This window comes from Athene cunicularia, assembly GCF_003259725.1.
Source record: "Athene cunicularia isolate RWA chromosome 3 unlocalized genomic scaffold, athCun1 chr3_part1, whole genome shotgun sequence".
NCBI classification, from domain to species: Eukaryota; Metazoa; Chordata; class Aves; order Strigiformes; family Strigidae; genus Athene; species Athene cunicularia.
This window is the reverse complement of record NW_020799097.1, coordinates 50,697,102-50,718,963: the sequence shown is the minus strand read 5'-3', so window position 1 is coordinate 50,718,963 and position 21,862 is coordinate 50,697,102. Positions and strand designations below refer to the sequence as shown.

The window sequence follows — 21,862 nt, the reverse complement described above, 5'->3', positions numbered from 1 at the left end:
CAGTGCCACAGAGATGTTGTGTCATGAGACTAAAGCCAGAGCAACAGTGGTCTGGGATCTAGATCATTATCTTTATGGAAGAATATTTCTTCAATTGAGGTACTGACATTATGATATTACCAGTTGCTTTTTTTAATGGTGAGATCTTCAAATTTGTGCAGAGGAGGTAGAAAATGTAAGTCTTTTTTACTGTAAGCTGTAAACTGAAAAAAAAATAACTGGGGAGAAATTTCATAGAAATATTATAAGAAAGGCTGGAACATTTTCATGTTGTGTCTTGCTCAAGCTTTTGTGAAGACAGTTTTATGCTCATTTGACTTCTGGCATTCATTAAGTGTCTCTATACTGGAGCAGTAACCTACAATGTCTTCTTGACTCCTATATTTGACAGTCCTGGCAAGAGTGACAAAATGTACTTGCCAAATAATTATCTCCCATGGCAAATCACTGAAGAGATGGAAAAACACTGAGAGAGATTATCATACCTTTTAGGACAGTCATCATGTTCACAGATCTTAAAAAATGCAAAAAGTGTGGTTTTTAAAAAGAAATCTGTAAAACAGGCTATTAGAAACTACTGTTTGCAACAATATATGCTATGTAATCTGATGTGTGTATGTGAAGATAGCTGGCGTATAAAATACCCTTGCCAAAACCTGCCAGTTCTGAAATCACTCCAGGAAAACAGATCCCAGACTTTGCTGTCTTTTGGTGAATATCAAGAGTATTTATTGCTACTGCAACACTGCGGTATTTTCTTACCGTTTTGATGCATGAGCAGCATTATTTCTTTATTCAGGGAAATTTAACTTTTAAAATGGAGTTTGGTGAGGTTACTGAAAGGATTATATTACATGTTTGCCTGCAATAGAGAGATTTAAGCTCAGTAATAAAGGACTTTCTTATCAGTCCGGTGTTCTTAAGAATTTTGGGAAAAAGTTAATAATTTACAGTAGGTAGCAAGGACAGCATAGACTTTAACCTGTGCCTCAGGGTCAGTGAAGTGTATGACCTGTGTACGTTCTGCTACGACCTCCTGCTCCAGCACAGCCTGCAGCAGGGGCTGCTCCAGGCTCCCTGAGCAGGAGCGGCTGTGCTCCCCCAGCACTGAGTCTTCCCGCAAAAGAGGAGAAGCTGCTCAGCCATCGCATGAGCATGGGCTGAGAAGCAGCCCCAGGGTTTTAGGGCTGGGGAAGAGCACTGACATGGCCACAGCAAGAGGGCTGGGATAAAACTCATGCACCCAAAGATCTAAAGGGAGAGATCCCAGGCTAGCAATAAAGCAGGCAGCAGCTTTATGTTCCTCCTTGCTCAACACTGTCTGTTGTCCCAACCTCTGTTCCAGCAAACATGTGTCCACCGTGAGGCTGGGCCTGTGTCTTTCTCTGTCATTTTCAATCTTCAGCCATTCTGTAAAGCAAAGTTCTATCTATGGTATTCTCCCATCCCATGTATCTTCCTCTCTACATGCTTTTCATGCCTTCAGTATGTTGTCACAGCCTAATTAATTTCTTTTTGTTAAATATGCAAGTTAATGAATTTCCTGTCCACAACTGGTCTTTCTGGAAGGAAAGCTCTTCCTACCAGGAGATTCTCAGCAGCTCATAAGGTTGGACTTTTCAATCTAGCACCTGTGGGGATGCTGTTACAATACTACTGTAGTTGGCAATGAATTTTGCCTTCACAGCAAAGCAGGCTTTCAGGATATTTTTTATGTGCTTTTTATACATATATATATATATATATATATATATATATATACACACACACACATCCACAGAGAGAGGCTTAGCCAGCCTGTTGTGGAATTTTACTGGAGAGAGCAGTTTTTACAGGCAGGGAAGCAGCCCATTAGTGTGGTGGCAGCCCGTTAGGGTGGTGTGGGATGCCTTCAGCCACTGGTGCTGCCAGACACTTTTCTAACTTCACATCAGGCCTTATTCTCCCCTGTTCCTTCTCCCTCTGCATGCCCCTTGGCATTTTTATTGAGCAGTTAGAGGTTAAAAACTGCAGTGCAATCTGTTCTGCAGGATTCTGCAACAACACAGCTATTTTGATGTAAAAACACGTTTTCCTGTTCTTAAATGAATAAACAGCATAAATTATGTCTATTAATGTGTATCTGGCATTCTGTTTGACTTCTTGCATTTGCTTAGCATAGGTGCTGCAAATTAAGTAAGAAAAATAACGATACTACAGACTGGGTTTCTTCGCGATTTTTCTAACATCAAAAATGGAAGAACATTTTAACAAGAATCAGTTATATCTAGTTCTAAGTTAAACCCTTGAAAGGTGGGTGAAATATGGCATGACACAGATATTTCTTTAAAATAAATCCTTTATAGATGTGGAAACTGTTCTACAGGACACAAAGAAAAAATGAGGCAAGGATAGGGACTGTTTTAGAAAGTAACTGAAGGGGGATAACTGATAATTCTGTACAGCAAAGTGATAAAAGACAAGGAAGATTTATTCAAAGTTGCACAAGGATGTTTTATAAGCTGTTAATAGTCTTACACTGGGAAAGGGGACATCAAGATTAGATTTAATGAGAAACTTTCCAACAGAAAGATTTGACAGTGGAGCAGTCTGTCAAAGTGGTTATTGAAGTATAATCACAGGAAGTGTTCAGGAAGAGGTAAGATAAAACTCTCAAGGGAACAGTTAGTGCAGAGATTAGCTAGACCTGATCCGAATCATAGCCCTGGTGATGCTCTTGGGAACTGGGTTTTTAAAAAATGTAGTGCATTGGTTCATGCCATCTTCTCAGTCCTTACAAGTTACCTTCTTTCAAGCCTCTTCAACAAGAAAGGGCATAAATATATCTTTCCTGCTCACTCTACTCTGGGCAGAAGAGAAATGATGAACCTGATATTTCTTGTAGAGCAAGAGCTAATTGTGAAACTGAAGGAGAATGTATGAGAGTTTGAAATTATTTCATTCTTTCTCTGTCTGGGAAATATCAGCTGGGCTGTCAGACACTGTAGTTTCATGATGCGTAATGACAGATATTGCAAATACTGGGCACCTTGGTTCCAGGTATGATACTCTCTATTAACTAGTAGAAGATGGAACCTCACAGCTTCTAGGGATTTAATTTGCTATTTTGCTAGAGGTCTTCTAGTCTTGATTTCAGTCATTCTGCATACTGTAACAATAAAGTTCAGTTTGGTCTTGCTCTGCTTTTTTTAAAATGAGTTTGTGTCTTTTGATGGGAACAGTTAAAATAAAACTAGAGAAGATGAACTAAAAAATGTTGACCCTATTTCTCTGCATTAATAGGGTGGCAAAAGTTTTATGTTTCAGAATAACCTTTGCTTTTTTGTGGTCTAAGATAGCCTTTCAGAGCTGTTTTAGCCTTGCTTTGATTTATGGCTAGTCCTACTTAGCGTAGACTACTTAGTCCTCAAGAAGCTATTTTCTTAAGAGGGGATTGATAGGCTTAGGGGATGCTGTGGTTATGTTCAATTTCTCTTGACCATATCTCTCACAAGAATTTTTGGGAAGGAGCAGCACAGCACACGTGTGACGATTGCCTTGCAGTGTCTTCAAGAGAGAGCCAGCTTTTGAGTTGCCATGGTGGATTTAACAATTCAACCCTCTCCTCAGACTGCTATGGAAAAGTCACTAGAGCTGTTGTCAAGAGAAAGGGTGTTAAAAAGCTCTGCATGTGAACAGCAGCACCACCATTGGAAATACAGTATAGGCAACTGGGTTTACATTTACCAAGGAAAGAAAGAGTCGTCACAAGAGAATGAGGATGGTGGATGAAGTTAGGTTATACAAGACAACTGTTTAATAGGAAAGGTTAATTGGACATTAAGACAATGTATCCAGCAAATTCTATTTAAATACTTTAGTTATAGATAGTTTAGAAATTAATTAGAATGTGTTATGGTAGATGATTTAAATGTCCTAGGCTAGATACTGTTGCAATCTTTATTAGCCAATTCAGTAAGGAATTTTAGATACATTCAATAGGGAGTTCTAGATATGTTTTGGAGAGGAGTGATGTAGAGGTCACATTTGTTACAGGGATTGGAATTGGTCTGACTTTTCTAACATTTCAAGGCAATTGGTTTTTAGGCATCATTTCCTATAACTTCAGCAGAGATAGCCTCTGATCATTTTTTAAAAATGCTGCTCTTTGTTTCATACTAATCAAGGCTCACCACATCCTGCAGTAAGGTTATATATATAGAAGCTCATTGAATGCTTCTTCAAATTAGTGCAGTTGATTGTCCTTCAGGAAATAAAAAGTGGAGGAAAAACCAAAGCTTTGTTGTTTTTTCTGAACAGATGTTGTACTAATTATGTGCATAATTTTAACATTTAATTGAGAAAAAGACTCCTTATCAGAAACTGTCTAGAATTTGCAGTCAGTGGTACTAGAGTTCATTGGAAGTCTTTCAAAATTCAGAATACATGTGCAATTTAAATACTAAGATTTACTTGCATCTCGAGCATGTTTTAAAAGCTGTTGAAATACCAAAATTGAGGCTATGCGTAAAACATTCTTTTACCATGTTTGCATTATGATACAATCTTTAATGGATAACTGCACACCCTGTTCAAGCCAAAACCCAACCCAATTTACAGCTGTGTTTTGGTACAAAACATTTCACACTGTTCAGATTCTGTCTTCCTCTACGTGTGTCTACGTGTATTCTCTCTTTGTCTGTTGGAGGCAATAAAGAGAGGTGGAAGATAGATGGAATTAAGTGAAATGGTTTAATGTGTTTGGTTTGTTTTCTTTGATGTACATATCTCTATCCCTCAGAACCTGAGATTGCAACATTCTGGGTTTTCTAACCGTTCCAGTAATCTAAGGCCTTATTTTGAGGGGATATACTACACAGAACTGGAAGGTGGAACTAAGTGCTTAAGTTCAGAATTGTTTCTTTTTAAATGGTCTTCTCTGTGTATGGCTAAACACATGACTAAGAGCAGCATTTATTTCCTGACTATAGATTCCTTCTGCTGTAGACCTTTTCTCATCTTTGTCCCTTGCAGGGCTTAGCTAATATTGAAGCAGCACTATATAACAAAACACTGGACACTTTAATGATATCTCCATTTACGATCCTAGCAAAATAATTATAGTGGGGTTTTTTTCATGTGTAAAGGGCTTTTCTTCAGTAAACCTTTTTCTTTCCCTTTACAGATTTCAAGCATGTGTTTATTTTGCATCTGTCTTTCAAGCTATGTCATGTGGTATCCATTACTTAGCATCTGTGTTCATGGCTGTTACTCCTAACTTTGTATGTGGGATCCCTGGAAATGTGAGTAGTGTTCTTTTCTACAACTCCTCTGAATCAAGTATAGAGGACGTCTGGACACTATGGACATCAACAGAAAATTACATTGTAGTCCAGCTGGAAAATGGAGAAATTTGGGAACTTAATCAATGCAGCAGGTCCAAACGAGAAGTCAGTTTAGGTCTGCAATATGAATACAAAGGCAACAAGTCCGTATTTTCTTGTTCTGATGGATTTCTCTATGATGATACAAAGTGGAGGAGCACTGTTGTTACGCAGTGGGATCTGGTCTGTGACCGAGAATGGCTTGCAAAATTAATCCAGCCTACATTCATGCTTGGAGTCTTGATTGGAGCAGTGATTTTTGGTGACATTGCTGACAGGTAAAGTTCCATCCTCTGAAAATTGTAGTTTCAGACTGCAGTAACTCCACATCTATCTATCTATCTATCTATCTATCTATCTATCTATCTATCTATCTATCTATCTATCCATTTTGTTGTTTTTATTAATTGTGTATTCAAAATTATGTATTCACAGTTCAGGAGATTTTGATATTGTTTTATTCACAGATGTGTTTAACTCAACTTTTTTCAAACAGCAAGAACTAAATTTAAAATTTATGTGCAAATCATTTGCTTTTAGAACTTTTTTCCTACTTTATATCATCTGTTGTTCTAGGCCTTGATCCCTCAAATTGCTTCCTGCAGCTAGTATTTGCCCTTAGATAATTTTTTTTTCTTTTTTAACAGAAATAACAAAGGTTAGTAGTAATAGCAACAGTAAAACCTGGGAATAGATTTTCACCTCATTTTCCATGAGGAGAGGTTCCTCATGAAAACACAGATTTTTATTTCTGGATATGATAAACAGCTGAAGGGCTACAGGAAGGTTAAAACTCCTGTGGTTTAAAATCACAAATTTCCTACCCTCTGACCTGAGTACAGCTTTGTGGGGCTGATGTGGAGGCTTTGAGGGTTTGATCAGTCCCCATGTTCTTAAAATAAACACCCATACACTATTTTTCCTTGCTGTCCAATTGTAGTTTTTCCCTGAATGATTAGCTTAAACTTCAGTCTCTTGAAGGTTAGTACAGATAAGAGGATAAATGGTTGTCAGCGAGCTGTGCTGTAGTTTCACTTGTTTACCATCATGTACGAAGTTCTGTTTGAGCATGAGGAGAGTCAGTCCATGAAGGGTCTCAACCCAAGCAGTCCCTTGCTCATGGTGCCAAGGCTGTCCTTCAGCCTGCTCCCCTCCAATCCTTCCTCCCTGGATGTTATCTCAGAGCATGCGCTGAGATCTACCATCAGAGCTGGACTCAGAAGCAATAGTGAGATGGAGGAGGTACGTCTGTATCCTTCTGCTTCTCGTGGTTTTCTCTCTCAACATAAACACGTGTATTCCTACCTCAGAAGAACACCCAGCCATGCCTCTCTATCTATATGAAAGTCACACACCTAAGCTATGTTGTGGTTCGTTTTGTCTCAGGCACTTTATGTACCTGTGTTTTGCTTTGAAGGCTGGTTTAGTGTTACTTATCTCTTTCTATAAAGGTGCTTGTTGACTAACAGCTCTGTTAGGTGAAGAGTGGCATTTTATCCCACAACTAACAGTATAAACAGAAAAAGGAGACCAGGCATGTGTTTTTTCTGATTTTCCTTCATTAGCACAATGCTCTACAGTGTGACAGTTACAGCATGGGAATGCAAAAAGCAAAGATAATATTTTTTTAATTTGGCTTTTAGAATCAATCCTGCCTCCTGATCTGAGGTTTTGTAAAACCATACTTAATGCAAAACCAGAATATAATGCCAACATTTATTCTGCATCCCTTTAAATCATTCATAGCTTAATTAATACTTGGACATGATTTATAAGGTTATGATCATACAGTTCTCATTTCCATTAATTCAAGCCATGGACAGCAAGTTAAGATAATACACTATTCTGAGTTGCAGATTTACAACTTTCTGACACATACTGGCTGGAGGGAAATAAGTTTGTGGGTTCCTCCCATTCCCAATTAACAGATTTCCCAACAGAAGAGCTCTGACAGCTAGGACTCATTGGGATCTCTTCTGGCAGGGATCAGAGACCAAATGTGCATGACTCCAGATCAAGGTTGGAGAAAAATAGTTGTTGTAATGTATTACCAGATACCCGTGGAGAAAAAAACAACAAATGAGCCCACACCCCTGAATGACCTCAAACTCCCTGTCTAAATGTAATATCCACATCTTTGAAAATCTGTTTACATTGGAGTCAATGATAAGAGTCCAAGAGAATATTATCAGGAAAGAAAAATTATTCCACACATTTTGTATTACAGAACATTTGTGGATAGGATATAATGAATCCTCAGTAGAGTCTTGTATATCTACTGCAGATTTCTAGGTTTTCTCCTCAGATGAGCTTCTTACTAGTAGCATGTGCTCACTTGTTTAGGGTCAACTGGATCTTACTTTGTGTTTTTTTCCCTGAGATACAGGAAGAAGATAAGCAAATGGAAGTCCCTTTTTACTAAATGCCCTTCTTTTACTCTGGAAATTGTTGTTGATGGGAAGCTAGTATTTGACTTTTTGTTAGTATACTAGCTTCCTGGATTTCTGTGTTTGTATATGCATGCATGTGTGCTGTGATGCAATCAGAAAATTCAGGGGAACTATGTAATTGTCATTTATTAGAGAATTCAACTTTAAATAACTGGACAAAGATAGGTTACAGAAGTCTTTCATTACTATCCAAATTGGCTATTACTTTGGCAAGAGATGGCATGTGTTATCACAGCTAACTTTTGGTAGAAATTATTAACTGGATGAGACAATATAAAATATGTGGAAAAGTGAGTCTTACCTGCTGTTCTCATAAATAAGACAGAGCAGATTTGCAGACTACTTATGTAGACGTTAAACTTGAAGCTAGAGGTAGCATATATAATGCCCACTTCTGCATGTTGCTTCCAGCCAAGAATTGTGGAATGGAAGTTCCAACCACAGAAGCTTCCTTTTTCTTGGAAATTGGAATTACTGAAAAATTAATACAGGTAACTAAACCAGAGTTTCTGTGGTGAGTGAAAGTATTAACTACAGTATTTTCAGACTCACTTCCAGATAAGCTCTTTGGAGTTGCAAGTGTATTTTAATAGAATGTTTGTGGTTATTGATAATTTTATTACTGCTGTGATTTGCAGACTGGGAAGACAGCGTGTTATATGGTTCACAAGTGCTGGACAGTTTGTATTTGGCATCGCAGTGGCCTTCACATTTGACTACTACAGTTTTGTGATTGTGCGCTTTCTTCTTGCTATGGTAAGAGAGGACTTTCACCCTTGCTCTTTTTATGTGTCATTTCCTACCCCTTCTCAGGAAAACCTCCCTTTTGTTATTATTTCCTCCCCTACTTCATTATTCTAAAGCCCCCTCTGTTGCACTTATTTCAGCAGAGCAGGGAGAGTCTGAATGTTCTTGGACCACAGCACTTTTCCTCTTTGAATTAATAGAAAGCGTCTGTATGAAGCAGTGTTTGGTACTTCCTCCATCCCAACCTCTGCTGGACTGGTAATTAAATACCAAGTGTGAGCAGCAAACTGGATTCTGCATTGCAGCTGCCATTGTGTTTCTCCTTATTGCTAGAAATGGAGTATATTTTTCTTAAAATAACAAATCTGTAATAAGGATGATCTTTATCTCTGCCATTTTAAGTGATGGAGGAGAGATGCACATTTTCTCTTCCATGCATCTCTGTATTTTAAGGTACATCTGGAATATTAAATCCATAGGTAGACATGTTTAACACCTAGATATTTATACAGTACTTCAGGGTATTCCAGTATATATGTTTATGCATATCTATACACATACTTTTATATATATTTGTGATATATATCCACTATTTATTAATTGGTAAGAACCAATTTTAAATTACTATTTTACATCTAAAAGTATAATATTTCTAGTCTTTCAGTACATCAAATACATGCATAAAGAGAATGCTATCGCGAGAAAAGTTACGTAACTTATTTAAAGTAGGTTAGAAATTTGAAAATAATCACATAATTAATTTTATTCCTGTTGACAGTGCATTAGTCAAGACAGGAACTTGCACCTGGAGCTCCCTTTGTCTGATTAGAGCTCAGAAGGATTTCCTAGCAGGAAAAACTGCTTGGGCATTTCAGCCTTGAACAGTGAGATCAACAGGAGTCCCTCTACTGACTCCCTTGGCTGTTGATGCTAGGGGCTCTGGTAGCTTAGAAAAGCAAAAAGCTCAGACCAGACCAGTACTGTAGGTTTTAACTGCCCACTGGGACTGATTTGTGAGATGGAGGTCTAAACCTCTAGCCCTGTGCCACTGAGATCAGCGCAGCTCTCCTGTCAAGTTCAGTGGGTTCAGAATCAGATATTATTAACTGGGATATTTTTAACCAGAAAATTGATTAATCAAAACAATATACTGGAATATTTTCTAGTCTAAATTTTCTATCTGTGTTTTGAGATACTAAGAGTTTGCTGTTGCTAGAGAAATTGAAATATATATGTATATATATATTCAATAAAATATATATATTCAGTGAAGAAATACTATAATGTAGAATATGCCAGTAATTGCATTCACTAGATAATATATGAGAACCTATAACCATATATCTGAGATTCTCTTCCAACATTGTAAAAACTTGATTTAATGAGACAAATTACAGGGTGTGGAAGGAAATTCTCAGTAAAATTGCAGTTCCCTGACATACAGATTATTAATAACCTACTTAAAAGTCAAGTCAAGATTTTCAGAAGTGGCAGTTACTTCAGGGGACCTTATTTTTCCCAGCGTCCTGTTTGCAATGTCATTAAGGGACCTGATTTTTGGAGGTGAAGTGTTTAGTGACATCAGCAAATTAGGCTCTTTTTGAGATGTCTCTTGCTTGCTCTCCGCCACTGCAGAGAAACATCCAAAATCACAGTTTTAAATACAGTGTCCGGGCACTGAAGGTTTGAGTGAACTTTTTCCACAGCTGATTTGTTTTCAGGGTTGTCTTTTTCTGTTAGTGTGGGACACGCCAGTGCGGTGGCAATTAAGTTACACAGATGTGGAACACTCTTAGCTGTTTGTTTTTACTGTTGTTGCACAAGGAGAGGAGATACAAACCTCACTTTTTTTTGTTTTCTTTCTCTCTCCCACCCCCCAGGTTTCAAGTGGCTATCTGGTTGTCGCTTTTGTTTATGTGACTGAATTTGTTGGCATTAAAGCACGAACCTGGGCTTCTATGCATGTCCATGCTTTTTTTGCTGTGGGAATTATGATTGTGGCACTCGTGGGATTTTTGGTTCGGACCTGGTGGGTCTATCAGATATTTCTCTCTATAGCGACTCTTCCCTTTGTCTTGTGCTGCTGGATGCTCCCAGAAACACCTTTTTGGCTCCTGTCAGAGGAAAGATATGAAGATGCACAAAAAGTAATTAATATAATGGCAAGATGGAATAAAGTAAGCACTCCCTGCAAAGTTTCTGAACTGTGCTCAGTCCAACAAGATGACCTAGTCAGTGGTACAACGGGTGACAATGACACGTCCTCAACAAAGAAGCACAACATCTTAGACCTGTTTTGTAACTGGCACATTGCAAGAAGGACCATCACAGTCTGGCTGATCTGGTTCACTGGGAGCTTGGGGTACTATGTCTTCTCCCTCAGTTCTGTCAATCTAGGAGGCAATGAATATTTAAATCTCTTTCTCATAGGTAAATATTTTTGTACCATATTCGGTTTATGACAGAACTAGAACGTAACGTTTAGAAATGTCTACAGATCTGACAGCCAATTTTTCAACTTTGTTCATTCAATTATGAACCTTGTTCAAAAAGTTTGCTACCTCTTCATAAAGTTGACTAACACAGGAGGATAATTTACCCCAAATCTCACTGTTTCTGAAAAAAAGAGATAATTTAAAATTCATTGGTGTACAAAATTCTTCTCCATCTGTCTCTGTGATTGTAAAACCATATTCTGCTTGTCTCCTCTTTGCCTTCCAAGCATATAGCAGATCCACACAAACACCAAGGGTAGCAGACCAGCCACACAAAATTCACACAGCTTTGTTAAAGGCACAAACTGTGTAGAAAATAGATTAATAGTTCTCAGAAGCAAGAGTAATTCTAGTTTTCTCAAAAGTATATTTTTAACTTCGTTGTAGTATTCTTTTAATTTTGTCAGTCTAACTGTAATCTTCCTCTGGTATGTCAGTTGTTTATAAAGGCAGCTCCGTGCATTCAAGGCCTGATCCAAAGTTTGTTAAGATCAGTGGAAATATTCCATTGACTTCAGAAGACTCTAAATCAGGCATGCAGCTCTGAGCCGGCAAATAATTAAATCACGCACTTTGCTTTATGCAACTGAGTACTCTCAGTAAAGTGAATGTGACTGTTCATGTACATAAGCACACAGAAGGGCTGGGGGTCCCATGAATTCAGTTTGTGTTACAGTGTATTGGTAGACTGATGTGTTGAAGAGTGGATGCTAGTATTGCACAGATAACTCAACTGTTACGGTGGAGTAACACCATGCGTAAATCACCATATCCACCTCTTCCAAAAATACTTTAGCAGACTAACAAACACTGATTAATTGCAACCTGCTTTGACCAACACAAGCCCAAAAGGTTGTTTCCTGATATCGATTTATTGACATACTGTACATGCTTAGTAAAGGAATGCAGCCTATTTGTTCAGGGCTGTATCTTAACGTTCTTCCTTGAATTTACATTGGACATTGTAGCATTCTTCATAAGCAAGTTCGTTTAAAACATGTCCAAACTGGCTTAGGCTCAGTATAATTTGTCTAGGGGCAAATCATGCTTACACAGGGTTTATGAACAGTCCTGGCCAAATGCCAGTTCCTTTAGAGCTGTAGAAGTTTTTCTCTGGGAAGAGACAATCTGAGTAAGAGTGGGATTTTGTAAGAAGCTGCACTCTTTTTAATGGAGAAGAGGGAAAGTGGGAACCCCATTCTCTGTATTTGTGAAGCTGACTCAAGAAACCAGACCTGGAGAGACCTTGCTTGCCTTTTACATTGGGGTGATTTGAGGCTGAAGCTCGGGGAAGCGCCTGTGTCTTCAGTTCTGTGTCCACGTGGAAACGGAGAAAATCCTGAGAGGTGTGTCAGTGTGATGCTAGTAATATTCCTTGAGGGCATGCTTAAGCTGTTCATGTGAAAATACTGAAGCAGAAGAGCAGCAAATCGAGAGCTAGCTTTCAGTCACAAGTGCCAGTGTCATAAAAGCAGGACCGTGGCCTTGCTGTTTTCTGTAATTTTCCACCCCAAAGAGAATTAGGACTGCTCTGCCCTTTTCCCTTTTCCTTCTCCATCCCCCACTACCGTATTTTAGACCATGTTTTCTGCTTTCTGTTGCCATTTCTGTTACCAAAGGAACTAGCCCAATACACTGCTTATCTCTAGATTTCACTTATCTATTACCCCATAGATTGAATTAATGCTCATGAAGAGGAAGTCAGTTATAACATTAATATCTGTAATCATGATTTAAAACGAAATAATTTCATACTGACAGGTGCTGTGGAGTTGCCTTGCTATATCATTGCTTGCATTGGGATGGACAAACTGGGAAGGAGAAACACACTCATTCCGTTCCTTATTTTAAGTGCACTGATCTGTGTTTTAATTATGTTCATACCTCAGGTTAGTCATGTATTGTTGAAAGTGTTTCCTATAGTAGAAATTCATTTTAAAGGCTTTTAAGTGTGTAGATGCAGCTGCTCTTTCTAAATCATATAGTTGATTAAAGGCTGTTTTTAAATCGTGTATTTTCAGTGCATGTTGCACTATCATTGCTGGAGTCACATGCAAAATGTTCCCAGGGCTTCAGTGAAACAGAACTGGTAAAAAGTGATGTGGCCACTAGTTACTTATTGAGACCAATTTTAAAAAAAGCAAGCAATAAGTATTACTTATTGTTTAAAGAAGGGTCACAACTTTTCAAGGATTTAAATTAATTTTGGAACAGTGTTATTTTCTGGTGATTTATTTATCTGTGCTCTCTTTCAATAGGATTTCAATATATTAATTATCTTAGCAAATATGGCTGGAAAATTTTCAATAGGTGTGGCATTTGGCCTTATATATCTCTACACAGCAGAATTGTACCCAACAATTGTAAGGTAAGAACTTTCACCAGTCAGGTATTTTTCATTACCTTGTTGTATATCCTTTCCTTTGTTGTGTTTCTGCACAAGATTCAGCAGCTCTTGGCATCAGTGGCAGTGATCTGAAAGACTTGGGTGGGGATGAATTCCTCAGCTGCTTCAGAATTGTCTAGTGTTTGGCTGTACCATAATTTTTTATTTATTTTTCATTCCATGTGCAATGATTGGTTTCATTGGGGAACTAGAAGAATACTCAGTACTTTCTTAAACATTATCTATGCCTTTCTTAAAAGTCCTGGTTGTTCATCCTGTGGTCTATGCTGAATGATGATTATTTTTTAAATCTTAATTATAAAAACAGCTGAATTTCACTACAATATAAATTTACATTGGCATAGCAATAACTTCTTAGTATAATTGCTTAAAGACACATACCCTATTGATGTTTTAAGTGTCTGTGCATTTGTAATTGTTTCCTTTATCTGCCAGAATTTTTATCAAAGTCTTTGATTTATGTGTAGATCACTTGCTGTTGGAAGTGGAAGCATGATGTGCCGTGTAGGAAGTGTGGTTGCTCCTTTCTGTGTGTATCTGAGAAGTGTTTGGATTTTCATGCCACTTGTAAGTATTTCTTTTAATGGGGAATGTTTCTGGTTTGAAAAAGGCATATGTGTCACTTGTTTTCTTAGGAATCAAAAGCTGAACTTCTGTTTTGAAGAGGAAATTGAGTGAACTATTGTTCTAAATTTTAAATCTCAGAGATTAATAACTTCATATTATTAAAAATGTGCACATAAAGCAAAAGGGAGACTTTTGAGTCGCTGAAATCTTCTGAAATGTTTTTATGATAGAAGAGATAATAATACTTATGCACTGAATCCTAGTATAAAACTGATAAAAATATTTCCCATTAAAATATACTTAATCTACCATGTAACATTTAGGAAGTGTCTTAGTCCATGCTTTTTTACTCTTCAGACCTAGCAGTTCTTGACCATGCTTCTGATTTATTCTTACCCTTTTTCAAAGACATAGTTCATTCTTGAAATTTGCCATGGGTGGTTGTTTTTTCTTATATTATTCCTTAATCTTTTCCATGGCTTCCCTGGGACATTGCATCTTTGGTATAGCCTTCCAAGAGATCAAGAATGTCTTATACTTACTATATTTGGTGTTCACCGCTGTCCCAAAGCTCCCTTTTTGTGTTTTTCATTTACAAGAATTGAACAAAATAATTAATGAAATAGGAAAAGAGAAGCAAATGGTATATCAATGAGGTTCACAGTGACTTTGACAAGCAACAGAACCTTGGATTCATCAAGCATATCCTACTTGTAGGTAACTCCAGGTCATGCTACCACTAGATTTTGTCTTCTACCAACGGTTGCCTCAGAAAAACAGAGGTGGGACCATTCCTTCATGGACTTTGGGCATTTTGTCTGCATTATCTAGCATCAGATCCATTTTGGACAAAACATTTTACGTATTTCCTGCTCACAGATTAATAACATTTCTTCATTACATTTCTGTTATGAGGCATTTGCTGCTTAGAAATCCCACAGCTATTCAATCCTTTTTTATTCCTGAAGGATAATTTATGCCCATATATGTAAAAATAGAAGGTATTCCAAAGTTTACATTAAAGCTTTAAGTGAATAAGAGTTTATTAATAATTTTAAAATAGTTTGAGTTCTTTCAAAACCCCTTAGTATTCACTGTGACTAGCACACCAATGTTATACATAGATTACTCATGTCAGAAGGTGAAAATGTAATTGGATGTGTCTTTAACCTGGATTCTTACTCTTAATTCTGTACACCACATTGGAATTTCCTGAAAAAGTGGCATTGTGTCTTTTTGATTTTGCAACTATAAAATCTTCAATTATAGATGCTAGAGATTGGTTTCAGAGAATTCTTGGGAACTCATTTCATTATTTAAATTAATGACTTTCAGTCATTTTGGATGAAAATTAAGAGGATGAAGGAGACCACAAATTAATTTATTCCCTTAAGCTCCTAAAAAATGTTTCATTTCTTAATAATAGCCCCATACAAACCAGGATATCGTTCCAGAAGAGCTGAAGAAACATTTGCACATCAGAGTGGTCATAGTAGAACATTCTTTTTCTCTTGTCAGCCTTTACTGGCTGAGATAAGCTTTATCTGTACAAAAGTGCTGCAGTTAAACCACAGACGGGGAATGCTCAAACATGCTGGAGAGCAGTGCAAGTGGCAGTATAAACAGAGGAATTATTTCAGCTATGAACAACCCTCAGTGTACAAAAAGTATCCAGAGTATTTGTAGAGTTGTGTAGTTGTTCACAGCGAATGTTTTCATTATTAGCTCCTATTATAAAACATTTGTCAGTTTATTACATAGGCTTGTCTTGAGTTGGAGCATAGCGTGCCAAGTCTCAGGTGTTTTGAAAATGGAAATGAAATGAAATGGATTACATTTGTAAGTAAACTGATTAGACATCATGTTGATCTATTGTATACACCACACATTGTCAAGCAGTTACTGCTGCTATATGTTTGACAATCTGCTTCATGCACAGTTATGCCACCTGTGAGTAATGCAAGCATCTCATTTGAATGCCTATAAATTGAATAACGACACTTTTCTTGTGACAACTTTCTAAAAAACTTAAAATAAAGCACCTGCTCCACGTATAACCTATTTCTGTTTCTCAGCTGTTAAGAATTATGTTACAGTAGCCCTTTAACAGACTTCATTTTTCTCTCAGATAAACCATGAATTACAAATGGAAAAAAACTCCACAGAGGTCAGTACAGTTAAATGAATGCAAATTCTGTGTCTAATACTAGTGGATTTTCAGGACAAAATTTAACCTTTTTTTGTTGAAGTAGGAATTTTATAAATAAGGTCACATTTTAGGTCGATTCAGAGCCATCAGATGTGGATATAAATATAAATAGCAGACTAGTATAATCATTTGTTCTCAGAAGCAAAAGTATTATTTTATAAGGGTGTTTAATTCAAATTATCCTCTGTTCTAGACTAAATCTATTAAGTCCTGTTCCTAGGTCACTGTGAAATTAAAATTGTTGCTCCAGGCAGGGAGGAAGACATAGAAGAATCATGGTAAATCTTTTTTTTAACTTCTTTATGGTAGCTGTTAGAAAAGCTGCTGGCTGTACTACTGTGTTGGGAATACTTTGAGATTCTGACTAAGCAGAAAGACAGATTTCAAATTAAGACCCTGAAAAAACAATAAATTTAAGTGGGTACTCCTGTCAAATTAACTTCAGTGGAGCTTAAATATACTTAAAATACTTTGTACTATAGTACACTTTAATCCATAAGAATTTAACTAATTGACTATACCAGAAGAACATATTCTGATGCTGAATTATATATGTAAAATTGTATATACCTACAAAATACCTACACATTTGTTAGCAAGCAAAGGGCTAAATTATGTCAGGTGCCTCATGAAGAACTATATCAAGATAAGACTGCAAAAGACTTGCTTTGACTAAATATCAGTAACATCATTGATAAGTCTGGTCACTTCACCTGAAAAGGTAGGTGATTTTTGAGAAGTCTTTTCATTAATATACTTTGACATAATTGTTTTATATTCTGGTTTTCTTAGGAAGTATTGGAAGATGCTTTGTAGGGTCAGGGAGAAGGGAAACAATTAGTTGGCATGCAGCAGCTTTCACACTGAAAAAAAGAAAACTAACACATGATAAAATAGAATTAAGAGAGCTGAGATGAAAAGGCAGGAAAGATGGTGGTTTGTACACTTGCAGAATAGTGAGAGTTTTCAGGGGAATAATAGATTCATGAGGAAGGAAAACATGAGAAGAATGCAAAACCTAAAAGATTAACCAAAACAGAGAAGAGACACATACTCAAAGCACACAGTCTTGCTTTAACCTTGTTCCTTTGGGCATTACTAGTGACCCTGTTCTCATATACTCCAATGTATGGGTGTCCATAAGCTTTAATATCCTTTACAGCCCTCAATATCCTCAAATATAAACTTAAGACAGCCTAAAGGATGTGCATAAGAGAGGTTACTGTGGAATAGCTGCCATGTATCAATTCATCCTGTCGCCATGGCAGAAAATCATGTTTTAATAGTGAAGAAGAGTTTTGACCCTCAGAGGTGAGACTTTAATATTTTGGAATATATTTTTAAATATCACTCCAGCTACATATATATATCTACAAGGATTTCCCTCAGTTTGTCACTTTGTGCCATTTCCTCTGGTCCTATTACTGCTAAGAGTTGTTTGTTTTGTTTTTCATGGCAAGAGCATGACTACTTTATTTTCACTGTAGTTAGTAGGATTCAACAGTATTTTGCTTTATTTCTTATTTTGTCAGCCTCTATATTTAATAGAAATGCAAAGAGTGTGTACAACAGTGTTAATTTCGCTTCTCAAAGGAGTGCTTGAGACGAGCTGTTCTCTTCTTTTGAGGGGAGGGAAGGCAAAAGCAGCATGGTGCATATGCATGAAAATAGCACTGTTCAAGGTTACAATGGAGGGTTCCAGTCTTAAAGCACCTTTCTGACTCAAAGAGAAAGTCTGGCATGGCTGCAGATGGTAGCTGGCCAGTTCTTGTCTCAAGCTCTGTGTGAGAGACATAGGCATAGTAATTCCGAATGTTCTTTCTCCCACTTGGCAAGAAAATCTTAAACAAACAGGACAGACCTGAGAATCAGCATAGGGCAAGATAAGGATAATACAGTATCAAAGTGCACAGTCATGAAATGGAAAAACACTGAGGCCAGGCATGATGTACTGTGTGGAAGCATTTCTATCAAGAGATTTGAGTGGTGGAAGAATGTCAGGTTTTTAATGCTGTTCTGTACTGCAGAGGAGGAAAGGGTGAATTGTTCTCATTGAACAAGACATAGAAATGAAAGGAAAGAAAAGATACTCCTGGAGCATGTGTGTGCTTTTGTATCTACCCCAATTGATCCTGATCCTGATCCTTGCACCAGTTGTGCTGAAGTAAGCTGTCATTAGAGAACTGTGTACACCATGGACAAATCCAAGATGTGATCCCAGTGCAAATGTCACTAGATGCCTGCACCCCTAACAGCTCTTTGAAACTGAGTTTAGCAAGTATTCCTGTTGAGAGCTAGCTTGTTATCTGCTGAAGAGCTCTCCAGAGCAGGGCTGTGCACTTTCGTGGCTCCAGGCCAACAAGCAATACAGAGAAATTCTGACTGGGCTCTGTGCAGGAGGGACAGGCACACGGGTACAGGGGAGTATGTTCAGGAGCTGGAGTGTGAATTGAGACTGAAGGTGGCAGGGAAATTGTACCCTTGTGAACATGCATGTAAAAATAAATGTGTGCAATCCTAGAGTCAGTTCTTAAATACATACCTGATAGTAGAAATACCAAATGAAGATAGAGGTATTTTCTCAAACAGAATTATTCCTGCTTGCACTGTATTGATCCCCCTTGTGAACAAAATGCTTCATTTGCTCTTCATTAATTCTGCTGCATAGTCTTTCATTTATGCAACAAAAAAGGCAGATCTTTTATACAGTCAACATTTAAGACTTAGAATATTTGCTTTACATTACATTTCCTTGTGCTTTATTTTAAATGAACTCTCAAGCAAGATCAAAGATATGCGTAACTTGAAAGACATTTCTACCTTTACAGCTACTGTTTATTTCTTCTAGTTGCTTGTTGGAATCATGGCTCTTCTGAGTGGAATATTAACAATAATGCTTCCAGAAACACTGGGAAAACCATTGACTAATACTTTGGTGGAAGCTACAGAACTGGGAAGAAACAAGAAAAGCTGTTCAGAAAAGACTCCTCCAGCACACAGTGGTGCAGCATTAGAAAAGATAGAGATGTTTGGTCAAGAAATAGTCAGCACTGAGAAATAAAGCAACAGCAAAATGGCCGTTCTCAATTTTAATCATTATCTAATTTATAAGATTTTTTTTATTCAAAAAATGTGACTGTTCTATAATATCTGTGCCTTTTACTTTGTATCCAGTCTTACCTTTTCAATAGAGAAAGTATATAAAACCTTTTCCATGTGACTGAAGTACTGCAGAAAATTTGAAAGGATTTCTAGATCCCTTGTCAAACTTACCCAGACTTTAGAAAACCTATTTGACTTGCTGTGACTAGTTGGAATGATTACTCTAAATGTTGGAACCTACTTGATTACACATGTAAAAAATATGCCAAATCTTTGCTTCACATTTTCTGCAGTTGGATTTGTAAACCCACCACAAAGTGCCCTGTCAGCTCTTGTCCTGTTGCAGCTGACAGTTACAGGCTTGAGACTTCAAAACATGATAAACTCAGACAGTTATAATTCAGGAGAGAAGCCTTAGCATTGCATCCAGTTATATCAATAATTTTAAAGTTAAACTAATTTGTTCTTTTTTTTTTTTCATGTTTCCTACTAGAAAAGGTGCCATTGCTAATAAAAGAAAGTATTCTGTGGAATAGCTTCTGACTGAAAAAATAATACTAAGTTTGCAAAATGTGCAAATAGTTTCTATATTCATTCTGTTGAATGGCAAATGGTTTTTTATTGGTGGTTTAGAAAAAAATGTTCACTGGATCTACTGCTGTCTTAGTAAGTTCTTTTCAGTTTAGGTAAAACTAAAATGCCTGATGCCTTTGAAAGTCATATTCATTCCAGACTGTTATTTCAGTGCTCCCCTTCTCACTTATTTCAGCTCAGATCTAGAATCAGATTCTTCATAACTTTTAAGAGCTGCACCAGCAACTTTGCCAAATGCCTCCATCAAGGCCTTCTCAGTCGTCATCAGAAAAGAATAAAAGATGTATGAGACTTACTCGGGCTCCCTGCACAGAGGTGGACTTAGTCATTAATGAATGTTTAGTAGAAGCAGTATCTACACACCATTTTTGTCATAGATCAGCTATCTGGAGCTCATTTTTCCTTTATGCCACACAAAATCAGTTAGAAAAATATAATGTTAAAAATGGTAGCTGGAGGACACTGATCAGTAGAAGAGTTACCCGTTACTCTAGTAGTTTTAGTCAAAGTGTCTGTAAATGTCCCACTGTTACTACACCTTATGCATGCATCAACACACATGCTGGTGCAGTGATTCTGCCTTATGACTGTGGACCACAGAAAACTGGTAGATAGGAATGCATCATTCTGGCTTTTACTTCTATGGTGTTCTGACCCATGTCCCCTTTTTCAGTCTACCTCCAGACCTGGGGGTTTCTTCCTTGCCAGAGGATCTATATCCTCTTCACTTGGCCACTCTTGGTTTGAGGGGAGCAGCACAGGAACCTCCTGCGTGTCTGGGTTCAGACAGCCCTCTATTGCCTGGGCTGTGTGAACCTTGTCATCCCTGGTTTGAAATCAGAGTTTTTCTTGTCTTAGGCACCTACTCTCATGCTAGCTAGTACAATCTCATCAAAACAAGTCTTCCTTGTTTACTTCTATGCCATGTACCCCAAAATAAGGCATCCATATTACTGTAGATAAATATTCTATATGCTCTAGAGCTTAATGGTCACACTGTTCAATTATATCTACACAGTCATATTAGTTTCAATGACTTCTGAAACCAGAATAATGGTTTATATCCCTTTAGAAAAGTTTTTTCTCTTCACTGCACTGTCCTATAGTGTCAAGCAGCATTTTGCCTGGTATTAGGATCATACCCTATATAAGGACTAACATGCTTCAAAGCAAGCAAAAATCAGAAAGTTTAAGTTTGGGGAGTTTCTGTGTGATAATTACATGGAAAGCAGAAAGTAATCTCTGTGATCCCTTCAGTTCTGTGGGTGTTGCGGTATTTGCAGAGAAAACCTTCAAAGAGAACGGCATAGAATGCTATGGCTTCTGTCCAGATATATTAGTTCAGCAAAAGCATGTGCTTAACCTTACCCGTGTGAGTAATCGCATCATTATTCAGAGAACAACTTGAATACATACTTTGATGACTAAAGATAGGATTACTCACATGCTGTGGCTTTTTATTTTGCTGAAGAGCAGACCTAGTATTCTTCCACTGCTTTCAGATCCCTCTCCGCTTCCCAGGGCAGGACAGTTCCCCGTATCTGCAAGATCTGTTGCCAAACCCTGCATGCCCTGCCTTAAACAAGGGTTTAATCATTCTAAAAAAGAAAACGTCATGCAGTACACCTAACAAGGAATTAAACTGGTACTGTTTGACATTACAACCACCTTCATTCCCTCCACCAAGCCCCAAATAATTCCCATTATTTTGAGATTCTTTCACACTGATCCTCCCTCTTTTATTAGTACAAGGTCCTATCTTAAACTCCTTAGTCTTGGGTGCTGGGGACAGTACAGTATGTTTCTAACAAGGCACTAAAGAACAATTAAAATTAATTTTTCTACTTCCTTACCTGCGGAATAACTGATTTGGGAGTTACCCTGCTAAGAACAGTCAATGGATGTTCTGTGTTTCTTTGCCTTGAGTG

At 37.5% G+C, this 21,862-nt stretch overlaps 1 protein-coding gene across 2 annotated transcripts in view; it reads left to right on the top strand.

Moving 5' to 3' along the window:
- SLC22A16 (solute carrier family 22 member 16) overlaps positions 1-19,851 on the top strand; it is a 33,090-nt gene extending 13,239 nt beyond the window's left edge. The window contains exons 1-8 of one of the 2 annotated variants that reach the window (XM_026844980.1): positions 64-99; positions 5,165-5,641; positions 8,452-8,569; positions 10,441-10,990; positions 12,817-12,944; positions 13,314-13,423; positions 13,930-14,029; positions 19,087-19,851. In XM_026844980.1, the coding sequence (XP_026700781.1) occupies positions 5,205-5,641; positions 8,452-8,569; positions 10,441-10,990; positions 12,817-12,944; positions 13,314-13,423; positions 13,930-14,029; positions 19,087-19,299 (1,656 nt within the window). In that variant the 5' untranslated portion in view covers positions 64-99; positions 5,165-5,204 and the 3' untranslated portion in view covers positions 19,300-19,851. Of the gene's footprint in view, positions 1-63; positions 100-5,164; positions 5,642-8,451; positions 8,570-10,440; positions 10,991-12,816; positions 12,945-13,313; positions 13,424-13,929; positions 14,030-19,086 lie in introns of those variants that run through there. The other variant, XM_026844981.1, reaches the window with a different exon arrangement.
- The last annotated feature ends 2,011 nt before the right edge of the window (positions 19,852-21,862 follow it).